The sequence below is a fragment of the Plodia interpunctella genome, chromosome 29 (assembly GCF_027563975.2).
Source record: "Plodia interpunctella isolate USDA-ARS_2022_Savannah chromosome 29, ilPloInte3.2, whole genome shotgun sequence".
NCBI classification, from domain to species: Eukaryota; Metazoa; Arthropoda; class Insecta; order Lepidoptera; family Pyralidae; genus Plodia; species Plodia interpunctella.
The window spans coordinates 3,698,892-3,721,559 of NC_071322.1; the positions used below are offsets into that span (position 1 = coordinate 3,698,892).

The 22,668-nt window shown below is 36.0% G+C and overlaps 1 protein-coding gene across 3 annotated transcripts; it reads right to left on the minus strand.

Moving 5' to 3' along the window:
• Positions 1–1,687: 1,687 nt before the first annotated feature.
• On the minus strand, positions 1,688–21,901 carry LOC128682166 (zinc finger protein 2-like). Of its 3 annotated transcripts, XM_053766738.2 has the most exons (21): positions 21,489–21,901; positions 20,256–20,411; positions 19,456–19,560; positions 18,608–18,730; positions 17,779–17,895; positions 17,013–17,063; positions 15,977–16,159; positions 11,933–12,021; positions 11,130–11,214; positions 9,921–9,998; positions 9,070–9,161; positions 8,053–8,158; positions 7,064–7,153; positions 6,137–6,257; positions 5,740–5,778; positions 5,065–5,149; positions 4,283–4,374; positions 3,833–3,961; positions 2,763–2,878; positions 2,249–2,451; positions 1,688–1,910 (listed from the first exon to the last, which is right to left on the minus strand). In XM_053766738.2, exons 2-21 carry the CDS (start codon positions 20,398–20,400, stop codon positions 1,833–1,835), a joined length of 2,127 nt encoding a protein of 708 aa, XP_053622713.1. In that variant the 5' UTR covers positions 20,401–20,411; positions 21,489–21,901; the 3' UTR covers positions 1,688–1,832. The 3 variants fall into 3 exon arrangements, with proteins under 3 accessions (XP_053622713.1, XP_053622714.1, XP_053622715.1); XM_053766739.2 differs by lacking the exon at positions 15,977–16,159; XM_053766740.2 differs by lacking the exons at positions 15,977–16,159; positions 17,013–17,063.
• Positions 21,902–22,668: the final 767 nt, after the last annotated feature.

A 22,668-nucleotide genomic window follows, 5' to 3' on the forward strand; every position in this document is an offset into this window, starting at 1 on the left:
ATATTGCACAATACAATAATTAGCGGATAACTATTACAATATGATTAAAGTATTCAAAAATATTTTGTCAATTGTCTATTATGCGAAAGTTGAACTATGATGGATTAAAAAATACAGATTTATTAAACAGGAAGTAAAACTATATAATTAACCATACAAAAAAATTACGACCTGTGTGCTAGCGGTCATCATGCAGGACTGCCATACAGGAGGTCCTGGGTTTGATGCTCAGTCAGGTCAAGATGGAAATCTATCTTATCTTGGATGTTTATCCATAAATATATTGTTATAACATACAACTTCGTTGAACTCAATATGTGTGATTTTACCCCTTTATTCATTAATCAAATCGCATAAACTCTCCATTATAAATCGGCGCATGAAAACAAAAATTCTACTCAAAAATTAATTTTCAAGTTGTCCTGTTAAATTTGTTTAACAGTAGCGACGCCGTCACCGGGTCGAAATTGTATTTTTATTTTTCATATTTTTATCTAACCTAAAAAAAAACTGACGTGAAATTTAAAACACACGATTGCATTTGTCTTTGTCGATTGTTGTCGTTGTTTTGTTTATGTTACAAGATGATATTATCCGTAGGTTAAACGATATACTCTGTACCTACTCTAGCGATAAATAGCATAATACACACATATGACGTAGGTTAAGTATATGATGCGAAATAAATGACAAAACCTAATTGTTAGTTTTATTTTCTAATCCAATAAGCCGAGCACGTAAAATATAAATGAAGCTTGTAAACTTTAGTTTCAGCATGATTATTGCGTGTGTGTTGATAAGTGCCTGTGGAAAAGGCGAAAAAGTTTATTGAAAAGTGAACTTTAGAACGTACGCTGTGAGCATATTTTACATTGGTAACATTAGTAGTATTGCCAATAGGACACATTCATACATCCTTACGTTGTTGTTACTATTTGTTAAAATGTTACGATTTTACGTCTACCGCACAATATTATTCTTCTTCATAGTCGTATTCCTCATGGCTGAGGGTCGTGGTCATTACGTGGAATGAAACACAAACAACAACTTTCTTGGCATTATTAATGGTTTGCCTTCTCCATTTCACACACAAGTGCAGGTTTCCTCACGATGTTTTCCTTCACCGGAAGCAAGTGGTGGTCGATGAAAACTACTATATGAGTCAGAATTGAATACAAACTCATATGGCACGAGTAGGATTCGAACCTTTCGACCCACAGGCTGTCTTCAGTCACAGGCGGTCTTAACCATTACACCACCACCGCTTCGTCACAATATTATTAGAATTAATTTATTTTGATAGAAGCAAATATAGGATGATTTAGTATTCGTTATGCGTATTATGGTTTATAAGATTGCAACTGGCCGTGCGTTTTTACTCGTGGCTCCCAGCGGAAGACCAGCGCTGCTTACCTCGCGCGGGGTAAACAACATATGCTGAGCTGGGTCCTTTTCAAATTGCGAGCACAATGTAAAGTTTTGTTTATTTCTTTTTACCTAGTTTAATTTTTTATATGTTTTGTGTTTGTTTTTTGAATAAATTAATTTGAATTAAATTGAATTTGAATCCTAAATACGAAAGTTTGTCAATAATAATATTTCCGGCTATATCTATATTTTATGCAATAGTTCAATACAAAATAGGCTGATTTAAAAACATCGAAAAGGAGCTTTAAATAAAAAACACTTATAAATAAAACTCTATATTAATATAATATAATAATAATAATAATCATTGTTTCCATAGTCAAAATTTCATCCTTGCACTCTCCCGTTTCGGTCCCGTATCTTAACTTTTCTTATCTTTTTCTTATATCTTTTTATATATATTTTTAAGGCTGAAGTCTCTTGTAGTTTGCGAGATGGCTATTGAGGTGCTGAGCCAACTGGTCTGCGCGCGCAAATGATGCCTGAGAAAGAGAAAAAAAATTTAACAAACAATAATTCTGACGAGAAATAAATAACATACATTCTTTTGATTTCGTTTACCTCGACAAATATACTAGATCAATTATTTTATGTATTAGCATAATAAAAAATAATATAGGTCCGAGAATAGTGCCCTGAGTAACCCCAACACAAAAATTACAAAATTAAAATTGAAAAACGTTGACAAAGACCAATTATTCTTTATTTATAATATTGAAGTATAAATTCTTTGCATCATTTCAGAATACCACAAAAAATTGAAGTTACCCGAAAAAAAAAACTATGGTGAAACGTATCAAAGGCCTTAGTAAATTCTCACCTTGCAGACGACACATCTGTACAGCTGTCTAGCGTGGTTCTGCAGATGTCTGGAGAGGCTGTGGGCGTGTGAGAACCTCTTGCCGCATTGTGAGCACGCGTGCGGCAGTTTCCCGCTGCTGGCGGACAGCGGGTGTGCGCATGCGCGGTGACGCCGCAGCTGGTCGAAGCGGCTGAATGTTGCGCCGCACTCTGAGCAGCGGCCTGAGGGAGAGATCAAGATCAACATCATATTGTCTCGTGTGGTTCCCGCCCCATTTAGAATTAGGCCCGGGCGGAGGAATTCTAAGTCCGCCTTAGTACTTAGGGGGTGTCGTACTTAATGTCTGAGCAAGTTTAAAGTTTAATAGTATTATGACGTCACGCTACATACTGAATGAATGAGTGATTGATTGTTTTATAAAAAAACGATCGAATGAGTAAATTAATAAATGAACGAACGAAGGAGTAAATGAAGAATGAATGAAACCATGAATGAATGAAAAAAACAATGAACGAATGAATTATACCCTTACCCGCTCTCTCGTCAGCCGTGTGTGAGCGGTCGTGCGCCGCCAACTCGGCGTCGTCCTCGAAGCACTTGCGGCAAACTTCACATCGGACTGTCATTGAGCCGCGGTGCTCTTTTGCCCTGACACAAACAAAGATGCAACTTCAATTAAGTGTTGGTTCTAGGACTTTGTTTAAAAATAATAATATTAAATGATAAAAAATACCATTTTGATGAAATTTGACACAGAATCAGACGGAATATTTATGAGTTACATAGGTTATATTTTCATTATAGTAAATATGTTAGCGATGCCGGGACGAGCCACGAGTATGTATATATGTATTACTTGCTGCGCTCCGGGACTTCGCTCCCGTTGAAATTTCGGGATAAAAAGTACCCTATGTGTTATTCCAGGTTGTGTTCTACCCGCGTACCAAATTTCATAACAATCGATTGCGTGAAAGACTAACAAACATACATACACACATGCTCACAAACTTTTTTGCATTTATAATATTTGTACGATTTATATGCGGCATAAAAATTGTATGATGAACTTAGTGAACGACACTTTACCCATACATTTAGGTTGTGAAGTTGATATATGATGAAAAAGGTAGAGTACTGTCAATACTTGTTTATTGTTTAAACCACAAGTTAGACGAATCTTTACTCGATTGGAACTCAATAGTCGATGGTTTTTTTCACGCAAAATGTTAGTTAAAACAACTGAACAGCTAAATTTGTTTGTTACCTCTTCACACGTTATCTACCCAAACGATCTTCTTGAAATTTCGCATGTATATAATTAAGAGTATGGAGAAGGACATAGGGTAACTTTCATCCCGGAAAGAGCTATTATTCCCGTGGGATTTGCGAAAAACCTGTAGTCTATTATAGGTGGCGCTAAATGCAAACTTTGCAATTAAAACACTAGATGGCGCTGTGCGTATTTTAGATGCGCTGAGGCGATTTTATTTCCACTAAGGTGTACCGAAGAAAGAACTATTCCCGGGAGCATTTAAGAGGGCAAAGCCGCGGGTAAACGGCTATTAAAAATATGTCTTTGAACAAATCTGATTGGTTACTCACTTGTGGTCCCATAGTTTCTCCCTGCGACTGAATGTTTCGTTGCAACAATCACACTCGTAGCGATCTGAAGACCTCGCCCGCGACCGTGAGTTACCGCTGCCTCTATTCTGATGCGAACGCTGATGTATTCTGTGGGAGAAAAGAAATTAGAAATTTGACCTTCACAGGCACTTTCCCACGTCAATTTTCATATTAAATTTTGTTATTTCTCACAAGCTACAAAGAAGAAGAAGAAATTCCGAAAGAAACTCATTCAAACAGTGTATGCAACACTCATGCCAGAAGGGCTTACCATTTTTTTAAATACACATTTATATATAACTTTTTCTACAGTTAACAGCACATAAAGTTATCCTGCTTGAGCCTCAATAGCGCGGCAATAGTGGCGAGTTTGCAATGAGTTCGGGTATGTTGATGTGCTGTTGACTGTACTTTTCAAAAAGCACATACTTGAGCGTGACCCTCGTGGAGTACCACTTGCGACAGAGTCGACACTGGAAACGCTTGTCCGGCGACTCATTGTCCGACTCGCTGATGTCGTCCTGTTTAATAAATAAATATATATATATATATATATATATATATATATATATATATATATATATATATATATATATATATATAAACTCTGTTCTTTATTCTTTATTCAAGTATCTTACTAGTTATGTTATATAGTGCATGTATAACAAAAAAGTATAAAAATAAATGTTGCCTGAGCTAGGGTGAAAATCACCCTGTGTTTCAGGATATATACATTTCTACTTTCCGGTAACCACCGGTTTTCACCAGAAAATTCCAACTCGACAACGAACATTGTGACAGAAACTACAGCCGCACGACTACCACGCGCCCCCACGCAACCTCTAGTATTGTTAGCTATGCTAACAAATCATGAGTTTCCAAGTTATTTAATTAAATAAATTCATTCATTCGTCAATTCATTCACTCATTCATTAATTCACTCGTTCGCTCGTTCGTTCGTTCATTCATTCATTCATCTGTCTGTTCACAAACTACTGCATGGAATTTGATGCTGTTTTCACAGCCGCATAGCTGATAGTCAAACTTAAAATCTGCCAAAGGTTTCATCGCAATAATAAGTTATTAGCGGACTCACGAAACGGCGAAAAGATAGTAAAGAATAAAATATCACTTATCAAAAATTTTTCGTGCTCGGGTTCTTTATGAGAGCGAGAGAGAGAGAGAGAGAGAGAGAGAAAACATCTACATACCTGTGGCGGTGGTATGTCCGTGGTCCTCTCGTGATCAGAATCTGAATCGGATTGGTTACCGCTGTACGACCATTCTCCGTACGACCTTTAGGGGAAATCATTTCGTTTTAGTCAATATATTTTTTTGTTACAAATATCGTATCATATGTGAGACAAGCTTTTGTTGTCGCCAGGGAGACGCTTGTTGCATTCAACGCGTTACAAAAACCATGTCCGTTTAGGAGTTGACTCGTCGGGAGCCGATTCTGAACACCCAGAATGGGTCATTGTTTACCATTGGGTGAATTTCACGAGCGTTTTGAACGCCGCCGCGGGCTGTCATTAGCGTTTATTAAATCGTATCATACACAGTGATCAATTTAATTATCCTATTTTATAAATGAGCAAAGTACTGGTACAATGTTAATTTTATAAATGTTTAATTTAAAGAAAATTATTCATTATTTAAAAAAAAATGTCACACACTAATGAAACGCCACACGCCGCGTTCAAACGCTCGTAAAATTCACCCAAATTCACTGCTTCGTAAACTGAAGCGACGTGGGAAATTACAGCCCTGTAGGATAAGTGGAGGCAGGTGAAGTTTAACTTGCAACATTTGATTACAGACAGACAAACATAAGGACAGGTGAAACTAAATAAAAGCTAATTAATTATAGTATAATATTAATATACCTTTCGTCTTCGTGTGATGCATTATTTATGGGCGGCGGGCTGGAAACGGAAATTATGTTAGAATAATGAAGCCAGGATCCCATTGAGTCTTAACTGGGAGAGTACTGTATAACTGTGACGAACTCGGTGGCGCAGTGGTAAAGTGCTTGCCACTGAACCGAGAGGTCCCGGGTTCGATCCCCGGTCTCGGGTCATGATGGAAAATGATCTTTTTCTGATTGGCCCGGGTCTTGGATGTTTATCTATATATGTATTTGTTATAAAATATAGCATCGTCGAATTAGTATCCCATAACACAAGTCTCGAACTTACTTTGGGGCGAGCTCAATCTGTGTGATCTGTTTTACCGACAATATAACAGCGCCATCTAGCGCACCGCGAAATAACTAACACATACCTGGCGTTGAGCGGCGCGGCTTCAGTCTTGCTTCTCTCGCTGTCCGACTCCGAGTCGGAGCTGTCCGACGAGCTCGAGCTGCCGGAGCTCGACGACGAACTCGAGCCCGAACTCGACGACCCTTCAAAGGGGAGAGGGCGGGGGAATATGTTAATCACTAACATAGTATAAGACAAATTCGCTTCCCGCTGTCCGTCTCTATGCTTAGATCTTTGAAACTACGCAACTGATTTTAATGCGGGTTTTTTAAACAGATAGAGTAATTTTATAAGACGGTTTAGACATTATTATGGCATTACTTAATCGCCGTCATATTTTTTTTAATTATAAATTTTTCGCTAAGAATTTTTTTTTAAACATTGAAATAAAAATCTTAACAAAAATCATACAAACTTCTATTGAACTAGCTGTATACCGCAGCTTCGCCGACGGCAAAATGTATCTGGTACGTTTGTCAAATAAACCTATCACCCCACGGTCAAACGTGAAATATTATATTGTATACCATCCGCTCTTGTATACCATCTGTACTACCTATGTACACGAAATAAATTAATTTGAATTTGAATTTGAGATTGAAAGAGAAAGAAAGAGATAGAGAATAAAGACGACCTCGGTGGCGCAGTGGTAAGGTTCTTGCCTCTGAACCGAGAGGTCACGGGTTCGATCCCCGGTCGGGTCATGATGGAAAATTATCTTTTACTGATTGTCCCGGGTCTTGGATGTTTATATATATATATGTGTATTTGTTATAAAATATAATATCGTTGAGTTAGTATCCCATAACACAAGTCTCGAACTTACTTTGGGGCTAGCTCAATCTGTGTGACTTGTCCATACATATTATTATATTATTAAAGAGACAGAAAGAGAGAGGAGGGAGAAAGGGAAAGATGAGAGCAAGAGAGAGAGAGAGAGCAAACTCACCAGAGCCAGAACTGCTGCTGTCAGAATCAGAATTGGAGCTGTCCTCGAGTTTCTCAACTCTCGTATCGGCTTCTTTCACTGACGCATTACCTGAAAGAGAAATGAATTTTTAACACGAGCTTCTATTGATTTAAGAGATGTCTTGCATTACGTCATACCCGTAAGAGAAATATATTTTCAACGCAAACTTATATTGTTGTCAGGGAGATGTTGCATTTAACACGTGATAAGAAAAAAATGAAGTAAACCGTTGAGGGGTTCCCTCGTCGGGAGTCGATCCTGGGCGGCACCATCAGGTCGGTAATGTATATTTGTATGCTATGAATAAATCTATTTCTATCAAGTATCATGGAGGCATATAGTCGTAGGTGAAATCAAAATCAAATCATTTATTCAGAAATTAGGCCTTCACAGGCACTTTTTCACGTCATATTCTAAATGAAATTATATTTACCAAAGTTCCAAACAAGCTACTAGTGATTAAAATGTCATCCTGAATAATATTCTAACTACTACTACAAATGCGAAAGTAAGTCTCTTTGTTTGTTACCTCTTCGCGCTCTATCTACTCAACCAATCTTGTTGAAATTTTGTATACATATAGTTTGAAGTGTGGAGAAGGACATAGGGTACCTTTCATCCCGGAAAAATAACTTTATCTGTGGGAAAATTTACGCAAACAAAATCTAGTATAATGTAATTTATATGTTATGTATGTATTTGACGAGCTCAGTGGCGCAGTGGTAAAGTTCTTGCCACTGAACCGAGAGGTTCCGGGTTCTATCCCCGATCGGGTCATGATGGAAAATGATATTTTACTGATTGGCCCGGGTCTTGAATGCTTATCTATATATGTATTTGTTATAAAATATAGTATCGTAGAGTTAGTATGCCATAACACAAGGCTCGAACTTACTTTGGGGCTGGCTCAATCTGTGTGATTTATCCTAATATATTTATTTATTATTTATTTATATTCTGTCCATTACCTTCGGAACTCCTGACGGAGAGGACCTCGTCGTCATCCCTGAATCTCTGCTGGTCGTTGGGCGGTTTCTTGAATCCGGCCAATAAATGAGTTTGGTAAAGGTCGTCCTGTTGACCATAGACAATATTTTTCATCTCATTATTATTTTCAAAAATAAGTTAAAAAGCATGTGTTACAATGTATAACAAATCCATTTAAATAGATGCTTGAGTATTTTCAAAAAACATAATTATAGTATATATAACATAATTATTAGTTAAAAGTACTAATCTCTAATGAAAATACTGTACGTCGGCGTGAGACGTGAAGGGATGAATTGATTCGGCCGAAGTGGCATGGTCTCGATAGCTCAGGTGGTAAGAGCGCTGTCCCGGATAGACAGGGGCGCGGGTTCTATTCCCGCTCGATTCCAGAAATTTTTCATCTCATTATTATTTTCAAACATAAGTTGTTAAAAAACATGTACAACAAATCCATTTAAATAGACAAATATTGTTTACTCTTAGTATTTCACCATAGACAATACGTGGCGTTCCAAGCAGAAGGGTACCACTGGGCAGAATCTAGTATCAGAGATATTTGAGATTTTGTGAAAGGTGGACAATTGGCCTATTGCGATGTTGACTGATTTCAATGCGACATGCAAAAGGGCTACGTTTTTCATACAATAAACGTCTCTAAATCGTGTACAGTACTACCACGTTTATAAGTTACATCGGCAATATTCGAGGGCGCAGAATTGCGCGTCCTACCGCCGAATCAAACCGAATACAAACTCAATAAAATAACGACCATATTACTAGGACATAAGTCTTAAAATCCAAAAAAAATCAATGATTCGTGCGTACTCAGACATGGCGCGTGCGCGTCACAGCTCTGTTCGCGGGTAAACAAACATGGCGCGCTCTGATTAGCTAAAATATTTTCGCGTCGTACAAAAATTAGTGTGTACATCGGTGTAACTTATAAAAGTGGTAGACCTGTACACAAAATACCTGTGACTGGTACACATACTCACTTTGTCGATGTTTGCGTATTTCTCGTGTATGTGTCTCAACGCACGCAAATTCTCGTCGAGACTTAGTGAATCAGACGCCTGGCTCGGGGATCCTGAAACAAAACATTGATAGATGTATAAATATATAGATATAGATACAGATACAGATAAACAAATATTAATATGTAGGGACAAATCACACAGATTGAGCTAGCCCCAAAGTAAGTTCGAGACTTGTGTTATGGGATACTAACTCGACGATACTAAATTTTATAACAAATACATATATAAACATCCAAGACCCAGGTCTGATTCTGAAAAGATCATTTTCCATGACCTGGACCTGACCGGGGATCGAACCCGGGACCTCCAGTGCAGCAGTCCGGCTTGATGACCATTAGGCCACGGAGGTAACCAAATATATATGTTATAGATCTTTGTTTAAGACAAGGAAGATTAGATCGATTTTATACTAAAAAAATATATTTTTTGTATTTATCACGTTTAGACAAAAGTCAGATGTTAGTCTCTGTACAATACTCTATGTTTTGAAGGTTATGCGATAAATATCAGTAGCTAGTACCATAATGTCGTTTCTATAAAACGTTAACTCATTGTTCGATTCCGCTACATAACGCTACTGCACTGTCTCGTGTATTCGCTCGGCTATTACATACAGTTAACATGTGTAGAATCTCAAATTAGATTGTATTCTTTTTATATGAAAAAAAAAACTACGACTCACGAAAAGTCGTAGAATAAAAGTTGCTTGTTTTGATGTACCCAAGTAGTCTTTAGGAGGTTTTGCGTTAGATTCCAGTAACCCTGTATATACATATATATGTGTTTTCTCGTGTGATGACGTCACTCACCAAGATCCGGCTCGTCGTCGCTGTCCACCGCGATCGGCTCCGTGTTTATCGGCATGAGGTTATTTCTCACACGTATTTCTACAACAATAACACAATTTGAAAAGTAGTTTGTAGCTTTTTTACAGCATAGTGATAGATTATTTGATGCTACGAACACACACACATACAAAGAAATAATTTTAAAAAATCAATAATAAATATATACAGGGTTGCTGGTATCAAACGCAAAACCTCCTAAAGACTACTTTGGGTACATCGAAACAAGCAACTTTTATTCTACGACTTTTCGTGATTCGTAGTTTTTCTTTTTTTCATATAAAAAAATACAATATAATTTACGATTCTACACAAGTTAACTCTATGTAATAGCCGAGCGACACGAGAAAGTGCAGTAGCGTTATGTAGCGGAATCGAACATAGAATTAACGTTTTATAGAAACGACATTAAAACTAAAAAATGTTTTTTTTTTGTATTTATTACGTTTAGACAAAAGTCGTGGAACAAAAGATGTTAGTCTCTATGTACCTTATGCGCCTTTGGAAGGTTATGCGTTAGATACCAGTGACCCTGTATATAATATCATCAATGAATTTGTGTGCTGTAGCAACTCAAAAAGGTCATGGCTCAGTAGATTTATTACCCACTAGCTGCGTCGCGGGGCTTCGCTCCTATGGGAATTTCGGGATAAAAAGTACCCTATATGTTATTCCAGGTTATATTCTACCCGTGTACCGGATTTCAAAACAATTTGTCTTGTACATTTTGCGTGAAATATTTAATAAATAAATACAGCAGATAATGATATGCTATTCGGCCGTCGCAGCCCCGAACAACACACGAAGGTGAGAGGGAGAAAGAGATAGCTGATACTTTCTTTTCGCTTTGAAGCGGTGGTGGTGTAATGGTTAAAACGGCCGCCTGTGGATCGAAAGGTCTCAGGTCCGCATCCTACTCGTGCCACACGAGTTTGTATACCAATCTGACACATGTATAGTAGTTTTCCTCATCGACCACTTGCTTCCGGCGAAGGGAAACATCGTGAGGAAACCTGCACACTGGTGGACAGTTTAGTTCCCTAGTGTATATACGACTACCTGCCGCTAGATGGCGGTAGGCAGTCATTTCAGATGCCTTCAGGCGACTTGAATAAAGTCTGACACCGGTGTTAGCGATCACACGCTCGATATGATGATGACGTGGACACTCACTGGCTTGTTCCGGACGGTTGTTGCTAAGCTGGACGTCTTTCCTTGGCCTTCCACGTTTCCCCTTCACCCGTTCACCCGACGGAGTCTAAACAAGGAATATAATATTAACAAGTACAAAAATGACGTTATGTAAGAACATAACGTCATTTTTGTCACAAGCTTTCATTATTATCAGTGAGATCTTGTGGCATTTAACGCGTGACAAAAAACCCATGTCCTTGCTGTAAACAAACCGTTGAGTTCCCTAGTTGGGAGCCGATCCTGTGCACCATCAGGTCATGCTTATCATAATAACGCATTGTCATGGAAACTGATACATGGAAATTTCAACTCTGTATGTAAATTGGAAGTAGAAGAAATCTATGCAAGATTTGATTACATACAGACAACGAAACAGCCTTTGCAGCTGATAGGCAATAATTACATTCCCAAGGAGTGTTGACATCAGGCAGGAGGCAGATTGTAAAATCACACAGCCGAATCGTCAAAATTTAAAGGGAAAAATTTTTTTTTTTACGCTCACCTCGGGATTCGCGGCTTCAGAACCCCGAACGTAACCGAGAACATGCAGAGACGACATCTGAGACTATCCTAACAAATATTATAAATGCGAAAGTAAGTTTGTTTGTTACCTCTTCACGACCTCTTCACGCTCTGTTTACTCAACCGATCTTCTTGAAATTTTGCACACATGTAGTTTGAAGTACGGAGACGGAAACATGGTACCTTTCATCCGGGAAAACCTCAACACCAAAGCGGGCGAAGCCGCGGGCACAAAAGCTAGTTTAAAACAATATACTCACAGAATCACTCTTCTTAGTTCCTGGATTCCTTTTAGTGTATTTACGTTTAACGCGCGGCGTGTCGCCGGCTGACGACGAGGCGGCAGAATCTGAAATAACAAATAGATTATAGACACACGTCTTTATGCCTTGCGGGGTGGAAAGAGCCGGGGATTGCTAAACCAGAAGGCACTCTGGTGGAATTGAGATTAAATACTTACAAGGTTAAAGAATCTGCCGTTTATCACTAAACTAGCTTATGCCCGCGGCTTCGCCCGCGTAGATTTCCTTAGTTCCTTCAGTATTATAATATGCGCGGGAGTTGCGGCTAAATTCTATATTTTTATTTCTCTCCCAGCATAGAAGAGTATTCGGTGTGTTTTTCATACAAACTTACTTACACCCCCCCCCCATTTGTGGTCTCTGGGGGTAGAGATTTGCAAAAAAATGTATCCTATATTTAAATTCAAACTATGTGAACAGAAAATTTCATTGAAATCTGTTCTAGTTCTAAAAACTTGACAGACGTTCGCATTTGTAATATTAAGTGTGGATTTTATTTATCACCACAAATACAGGGTGATTTCTTATACTTTTGCATTATTTTATCTACGTGCTCAGTCGATGGTACTGAACAAGTTTTCGTATGGAAGCAACATTATACATTTTCCACAACTTAGGTATTTCACTTTGTATAGAACAGCAGATATTTTTTCGCGATTTCAAAGTTACTCCCGTACTAAAGTTGTTCAGAACCATCGACTGAGCAAGTAGGCAAAATATTGCCGACATTTTGTCGCTATGTTTTGTCACTCCGTACTCGACAATTTAACTCAGTATTACATGAGAGAAGATGCCGAACACTGGACTCTGGGGGGCTACCACGAAACATAAAACACGTAGAACGTCCCATATCGTTATGGGAATAGGAGACGGCATGTGGACGTTAGCAACGTGATACGCGTTTGCATGTTTCGTGGTACACCTTCTAAAGCCGGGTCCGCAGCGCCAATTTTCTAACAAAACATGCGCCATTCGTTGTTAGGTTTGTGTACTGCATATTGCGCTGTGCTGCCTACGTCTTTCTTCAGTGAGCGCTAACACAGAATGAGTCGCTTCCCCCTCCCCGCCGGCGAACGCGGGGGATGTTATCCATTCGGTTCGGAAAACATGTTTATGTTTTTTTCTAACATAACTGTTAGGCCACGCGGTTAGCAAACAAAAAAAATAGACTCAAATAGAAATTAGAGCTGGTATATTATTATTATTAGTAGTGGATAGCATGCTCCTCTTTATTTATTTACATTTGCATACATATATTCGGCAAAACATGTAGGTTTAATTCATTTCAACATCCCAATTTATATATTTGCATTCTTTTTTTTTGTAAATAAATATTTTCTTTCTCTCTTAAAACATGTTTTTGTGTCAGCTAACGTGAAAACGTGGCGCTGCGGACACGGCTTATGACATTACGGCTGACGAAACAACCGGGAACACTCTCAATTGACAGAAAATGCCTGGCAAAATAATGTTTTCATTCACAGTCATACCAATGCGACATACCTACTGAATATGATGGCAATCCTACTAATATTATAAACGCGAAAGTTTGTGAGGATGTATGTATTTTTGTCACTCTTTCACGCAAAATCTACTGGACCGATTGTTACGAAATTCGATACACGGTTAGAATATAACCTGGAACAACACATAGGGTACTTTTTATTCCAAAATTTCCAAGGGTGCGAAGCCCCGGGACGCAGTTAGGTTTTAACAAATACATATCTAATTACATTCTAAAAACTTACTTAAATATGATGAATGTAAGCGTCTATCACTACTATTTATACTACCATGCGGAAATATTTAACTAGATTTTTTTAAGTTTCAAATATTTTTTTACAAAACCTTTATTTCCCATTATAATATAGTTTTTTACATTAAACTACAACTAAAAGAATAAAATACAAAACTAGTATATATAGAAATATAAATAAAATAATATTCATATATCTGCCATTAATATATTCATATATTTATGACATTATTATTTACGTTTCGTACATTTAGCTTTTTATTTATATATAATTTTTTTTGTGACAATTTTCAATAATTTTATTGGAAATACAACTTTTTTTTTTTATTCATTCAGTTTTGACATTTTTAATAATGATGTAAATTCGTCCTCCTTATTTTTAATATATGTATAAGACATATATTTGTTAATTGACGTCCTTGGAGAAAAGGCTGCGGTGAAGTTTGTTGCGCCGCTTCTTCTTCACCTGCGCTTTGGAAGCCGGCAGTAGACTTAGTTTAAGTAATTTTTTTACGTCAATAAGTGATGTATATAATTTGCGAACTAAGAGTTGAGTCTTAAAATTATGGCACAGTTACGTATAACTTAAGCCACCTTATGCTTGTATTGCAAATGGAATAATGACATATATATTCATATAATCAAATTCCATTAAAATATTAATATAAAAATATTATTATTCATAATTATCACATATACATACATATGACGACGACATCAGTGGCGCAGTGGTAAAGTTCTTGCCACTGAACCGAGAGGTCCCGAGTTCGATCCCCTGTCTCGGGTCATGATTGGAAATGATCTTTTTCTGATTGGCACGGGTCTTGGATGTTTATCTATATATGTATTTGTTATAAAATATAGTATCGTTGAGTTATCATCCCATAATACAAGTCTCGAACTTACTTTGGGGCTATCTTAATCTGTGTGACTGTCCCAATATATATATATTTATTTATTTATAATATTATATTATTATTAATACGTGAATATATCAATAAAATATGGTATAGTTATTTTAAAAATATGTTGTGACAAAATCTATGACCGTGATTTTAGGTTATTTAGTTAAAACACGTCATTTTTAATTTAAAAACTACATACTTATAACCTTATAATATATAATTACAGACGTTTAATTTCATATTGATTTTACATTATATTTTCATTAAAAAATCCGAAATAAATACATATATATATATACCTAAATATTACAATAACTTTAATAGCCATCGCACCAGCACCTACTTAGTAGTAAAGGCTCCAACTGAAAATCATTGCATTGCTCCTAGAGTAATATCACCACAGAGTTGTGGCCTGTTTAGATTGCTGCGGCACACACACCCATAATCACTTTTTGTACTTACCCACGTTTTGCTTTTTTTTTATCTTAATTTTATTTTTTGTTCATTATGTGTGTGTGTCTGTAGTTTTTTGAATAAACTTATTTCTATTCTGTTCTATTCTAATAGCATTTAAAATCACATTCACATGTCTCTACAGAATCTATACTACCTAAAATAAGATTTGTATTTCAATAAAAAAAAATCAAATCACTCAAAAAAGCCTTAGTGTTCTGTATTGTTCATGCTTGAAAATAATTTAGTAGGTAGGTACTATAAGATAAAACCCGATATTTTTGCCAAAATATTATACCTATTTGTTTAATGTCTATTTCATCATTCATGTACCATTCAATATAAGAACGATGGATAATTAAATAAAATGCATATATTTTTTTAATAAAGAATATACAGCGTTACTGGTGTCTAACGCATAACCTTCCAAAGGCGCATAAGGTACATAGAGACTAACATCTTTTGTTCTACGACTTTTGTCTAAACGTAATAAATAAATAAAAAATATATTTTTTTAAAGTTTTAATGTCGTTTCTATAAAACGTTAACTCTATGTTCGATTCCGCTACATAACGCTACTGTACAGTCTCGTGTCGCTCGGCTATTACATAGAGTTAACATGTGTAGAATCGCAAAGTAGATTGTATTTATTTTTATATGAAAAAAAAAATTACTAATCACGAAAAGTCTTAGAATAAAAGTTGCTTGTTTTGATGTACCCAAGTAGTCTTTAGGAGGAAAAAACAAACGCTAGCGCAAAATGATACAGGCCTTTTTTTTATTATTAAAATCTGTCGTTTTTGGTATTATAATTATAATCCATCGCCCTTGAGACCGTTCAAAAATTATATATCTAACTACAGTCATGCAAATCACACATCCCATTACCTTTCCTCTTTATGAATTTCGCGTTTCTTCTAATCACGAATTCTTTTTTGTCGCCGGCTTTCCTTACGGCCATTTTTGACGGTAATTTCCTAAGCGTCGATTTGTTTTTTACTGCTTGACGGTTGGCGTTTAACTTTTTTATGCGCGATGACACTTTTAAGCCAACGCCGCCGTGCGGTTTCGCTATCGGAAATGTAATTTTGAAATTATATTTTGCGAGTTGTCACCAAAAATCGTTGTCAAAAAAAAAAGGAATAAAAACAGATAGGTACCTAACATTGTTATAATCTAATTTTGAAATTATATTTTCGAAATTATCACCAAAAATATTTGTCAAAAACTGATATTAAAATATCGCTAACATTTCAAATGTAATTTTCAAATTATAATTTTGGAATGATCACAAAAAGTAGTTGTCAAAAAACGATATTAAAATAAATCCAACAATTGAAATATAATTTTGGAATCATATTTTCGGAATTGTCACGACGTCAAATTTGTTTGTTGTAAAATGTCAAATTGATGTCAAAAATTAACATAGAAATTTTGCTATAATTATAATAATACTATATACGAACAAAATTATAATTTTTGAGACCATATATAGTCTCTACCCACCATCTTTGGTGATATTGGAGACTTATTACAAAATAATTTTGATTAAATCAACTTCCACAATACATTTGGAATCGCATAAATTAAATTACCTACTTAATTTCATAAATATTTCACGTATACATAATCGAGTTCAAAATAAATATGTATAACTATATTAATTAATTCTCTAATACAATAATTAAATTTCGTACATATATGATAAAGTTTTTAAAATAAAAATGATTTTCGAAAAAAAAAATACGCCTATTTTTTTTAGTTAGTTAATATGTGAATTTGTGTGATATTATCTCATTACGTGATAACAAACAAACAGTGTACTGTGAGTTATTATATACAAAATGTTAGTCACACATGGAAGAAAAAAATCGTTATTATAAAACTTTTGTAACGTATGGAATGACATGGTAGTAATACTCACCACCGGCGCCGCGGCGCTTATATTCCCTTTTGGCTTTCCTTTCTAACGCTTCTGAAAGGGAACGTTTTATTTATTTGTACTACTAGCTTTTGTCCGCGGCTTCGCTCGCATGAGTTATTCTGCGAAAGCGGAACACAAACTTTCACCCCCAATTATACCCTCAATAAAAAAGTAGCCTACGCTTGAGCGGGGGACTTTAATTACATGCATACCAAATTTCATCAAAATTGGTCCACCGGTTTAGCCGTGAAAGCGCAACAGACGGACAGACAACAGACAAACAGACACACAGGCAGACAGACACACAAACAGACAGACAGACACACAGACAGACCTTCGCATTTATAATATTAGTATGGATGAAACAAAAAATACTAAATGTTATTACAAATAAAATTGATCATTTGAAGTGACATTTGATTATGTTTCATTATGTGAATGTGTTTATACATTTCATTTTATACTACCTATGTTTTATATTAACAACTAGCTACGCCCCGGGGCTTCGCCCTCGGGCGAATTTCGGGATAACAAGTACTCTATGCGTTATTCCAGGTTATATTCTATCTGTGCACCGAATTTCATCCGTCCGGTAGATTTTGCGTGAAAGAGTAACAAACACACAAACAAATGCATCCTCATAAACTTTCGCATTTATATATTATTAGTTGTATACTAAAGTACACTGCAACAAGTAATTCAGTCAAGTATGTGGGGAAATAAAGAATTTCTGATTGATTGATTGATTGATTGATTGAATTCTTACCCTGTTCGCGCAACCGTTTACGCTCGAGGTATTCCGGACTTGTTTTATCGACGCGGGGCCGTCCGCGTTTGCGTTTCTCCCCCGCGCCGGGAGTGGTACGGTTGTTCATCACTGCCGCTGCGAAATTTTTGAATTTTTAAAATTTTATCCTTCCATCAGCACTCGATCACAATCATAATATATTTCAGTATACCTTTTGACCATGTACTTTATTGTGTACTTACATTGTTATGTTACTGATAAAAAATTATACATAAATTTAAATTTAAAAAACGGTAAGCCCTTCTGGCATGATAGGGACCAACACTGTTTGAATGAGTTTCTTTCGGCATTTCTTCTCAGCAGCGGTCGTTCCGAAATGCTAGTAGTTGTAGCTTTGGTAAATATCATTTAATTTAGAATATGACGTGAAAAGGTGCCTAATTTCTGAATAAATTATTTGATTTCATTGATAACATACGAACTCATACAGTCGAGACAGTGAAGAAAACTCCAAAAATCGATAACTAAATTTTTTCGCGATTGCAACACCAAATTGAACGGTCACGTGTGAAATTGAGAAGGCAATGGCAAACCACTCCATTAATAATGCCAGGAAAGTTGTTATGTGTGTTTCATTCCACGTAATGACCACGACTCTCAGCCATGAGGAATACGACTATGAAGAAGATCTAGACCCACCTGCATTGTTATAGTCTATAAATTATCGTAATGATACTAAATATATCTATTTTATCTAGATTATACAAGCTTTTTACAATTCTCTGACCTTGTCAACTACCCCAATGGATACTGGTATAAATCCATCTCTGGTTATAACAAGACTCACCCATATCCTTGGCCTGTTTCCTCGCAGCCAAATTGGCCAGGTACTCCGGACTGGTCTTGTCAATCTTGGGCCTACCACGCTTCCTCTTCACCGGTGTACCAGTGTCACTTGTGTTCGTGTCCGCTGAAACAAATCATTCACATGCTTTCATTTAGTATAATTTGTCCCGATGTTAGGGGCTAAATCTTGTGTGATTTCCGCGTATTATATGTCCATATGTAATTATAAATGCGAAAGTCTGTCTGAATTGATTTTTATGAGCAGACAAACAGACACACATAGATTTTTTTAAAACTTAAGGTACTAAGTGTCCGTCTACACTCCCAATTGGTCAAATTTCACAAAAAGTCTGTTTTCCCAAATAGTATCCATATGTGATTTTCCCAATCGGTTCCATGCATGGTTACGGATGATATCAAACGCAAAACCTCCTAAAGACTACTTGGGTACATCAAAACAAGCAACTTTTATTCTACGACTTTTCGGAATTCCTCGTTTATTTTTTTCATATAAAAAAAATCTAATTTGCGATTCTACACACATGTGTAGAATCGCAAATTTAAAAAAATTAGAGTTAACATTAACTCTATGTAATAGCCAAGCAACACGAGACATAGCGTTATGTAGCGGAATTGAACATGTTAACGTTTTATAGAAACGACATTAAAACTTAAAAAAAAGAAAATTTTTGTATTTATTACGTTTAGACAAAAGTCGTAGAACAAAAGATGTCAGTCTCTATGCACCTTATGCGCCTTTGGAAGGTTATGCGTTAGATACTAGTAACCCTGTATATTTGGTTCGTGAAAGGGTAAATGCAGTTACAAGAGAAAGAGAGAGAAACTCACAAGTACTGATGGCTGGACTCTTTCTGGCTGCGAACTCGACGGCCGGAGGCACGAAGTGACACACCGGATCTCGGTAATCCACACTCAGCGGTATACCAGCAGGCACTGAACAGAATTATATAGATTACTAGCTGTTAACAAGAACAATATTTTTTCCGGGATAAAAGTACCCTATGAACTTCTCCATAATCCAAACTACATGGTTGAGTAGATAGAGTGTGAATGAACCAATTTTAAAACAAACTTTACTTACAAAAATGGTATTTTTACTACAAGCAAATTTCGTTAGTTTTTTTTTTACAAGCTTTTATTTAACTTGCAATGTAACTATGTATCTATTGCCATATATTCTTAGGAATATGCATATATTCATAGGAATATGCATGTATTCATGGGAATATGCATATATTCATAGGAATATGCATATATTCATAGGAATATGCATATATTCATAGGAAAATGCATATATTCATAAGAATAGACATAGGTCTATTCGGGTGGAATCTTGCAAATCAATTTTAAAGCAGGTAGCAGCATGAAATTTTGTATACACATTTAGTTTGGATGACAATGCATTATTATGATAAGCATGACCTCATGGTACACCCAGGAACAGGGAACTCCTCAATGGTCTACTGCGTATTTGTCACACACTCTTCACACCAACGTAACACAATCTATATCAACGCATCTGCGACACTGCCAGTGTGAACTTACGCATATAAATTCAAATATTACAAAGTGTGTGGCAACATTAAGAGAAAGACCATAAAATTAATAGATGAAGTTCAAGAAGTTACCTTTATCCAATCCGTAAATGGCACCATTGTGCTCCAGCTTGGGCTTCTTCTCCGGCGACTCGGCCTGGCTGTTCTCACTCGACGGGGACTCCTCCCTCTTCAGCTGAGGCAGGGCGGAGTCCAATTGACTTTCGCAGAGGGCCATCTTCTATGAGACTGAAATTTAGTGAATGATTTATTAATACATTTACTAATATAATTACGTTCATCTAGCCACACCCTCTATATGATATCTGAAGGTCCTAGGTTCTATAAATCTATACTAGAATTATCCGAAACTAACGAACCAATTTCAAAAATTATTTCACCTTTAGAAAGGTACATTATCCAAGATTGCTATTTTTTATCTCAAAATTCCCACGGGAGCGAAGCCCCGGGCAACATCTAGTTAGTAATAAAATAAGACAAGAAAATGTTGGAAAGTGGACCCTGGACTCTAATGGTCAACAGCCAAGGAAGGAACAGAGAAAATACTCAGATGAGAGACATTTTCAGGCGGTTTTAATATATATATGTATTTTAATATTTATAGTAGTAAATAAACAAATATAATGTAACCAATCAACAAGTGTCAAGACATGGCTCCAAATAAACTGGAAACTATGAAAGTATCTCATTGGATTTGAACCAGCAACATGCAGGTCACAGGGTTGACTTCTAGACGACTGAACCTCACAAACAGGTGATGTAGACAACAAAAATTACAATATGTATTGAAGTGTAGATGTAGACATCATTATAATCTGTCTAAACTGAGCATTGTCCCGGTTGCTTCCGCAGCCGTTGAGCATCAGAGAAGAGTGTCTGCTTTCCTACTTTTTCGTCTTGACTTCGCACTGTCGTCAGCATCCCTATTTGCAAGACGATTATTATAATATTTATCAAGTAAACATTATTGTAATATTTAAGTAAACACATGACATGAAAGTCATGGTTAGGCATTAATTTTGGTAGTAAATATTGTTTTGGACGAACTATATCCGAATACAATACAGTAAAAGTATATGTGAATGTCGTAACACGAATACTCTTTTCTGTATACAATTTATATGGCTTAAAAAACATTGTATTTACAAAAACCAATAATACAGACAATATGGACAATGTGTATGTTAGATAATATTGCAAGTTAACTACTGCAGCGTAAATTATCCGGAATATAATTAGCAATGTTATCAAGAACAAGAAAAGCATTAAATATTGCACAAACGGCAAAATGTCGTAAGTACTTACCTCAATATACCATTTTATATCTTCCAGTGGAATAACGATATATTACACTTAAAACGACGTAAAACTTACACAGTAACAACTATTATACAATCAAATGTTCATTTAAACTTAATATAACAACAAAATTTTGATTTTTAAACAATAAAACTACGGAAAAAATTATGCTTGGTTTCTACTCAATCAATTTGCTCAACTACAGAATGGTGCTGTATAAAGACACAAAAAAATACATTAAACACACGATTTCTTATAATATTGAATGCACGCACTACATCCTTGCATAATAAAATTGCTTTTAAAAGTGATTCCAAAAGTTTTTGAAGCCGATTATCGAGGATATAAACAAAATTCGCGATGCCTAAAATCTAAGTGCTGAACGTCCATTACGTTTCCATTCGGGCAATGCTACTGCCTACAGAAAGCGTAAAAATGACGACTCAATTTTTTTAATAGCAACACTGTTTATAACCCAACCTATTGTAATGGTTGGCATTAGTAAAATTTTTTGTTCCAGTATGTACATGCAACTACTGATTAAGTTTAATATTTATTGTTAAAAATGAGAAATTGAATGTACGTATAACAATTTACTCAAAATAATATAAATTCTTTGCTGTATTTATAAAAATCTATTATAAATATTTAAATTTTATTACTTTTAGAATTCAATTCGTGTTATCCAATGTTCAGTATACTTCATATGAGCAGATTGGAACGATTGACATATGTCACTCAATCTTTATCAACTTCTCAAATTGGCCGGATAATACAAAAATAATTGAAAATGCGAAAACTGAGTTGAAAAAAATATATATTTATTGTAAAAACCGAAAACTTTTTCTCAAGTAAATAAACAATAAACATTTATACAAAATATTGCACATACATTTTTAATTATTCATCACTATATTAGCAACACTGTCATGGGTGTGAGCAAGCAAAGGGAGACAGTATGAAATGGCGCTCCGCTGGTTATAGGTAGGTCGGGCGTTGAGTTGGCATTGTAATTTGTAGGTACCTACTCGTGTGTTATCGGTTGCTGTGTTATCGCGTCGTCGAGGCTACTTCTTTTGTGTGACTTCACCTTGTTTGTATTGAGCGAGTCGATCGACCCGAACTTTATTTATTTACTTTTATTTTGTTAAATTATTATTATTTTTTATCTCATTTTACGCGCCGG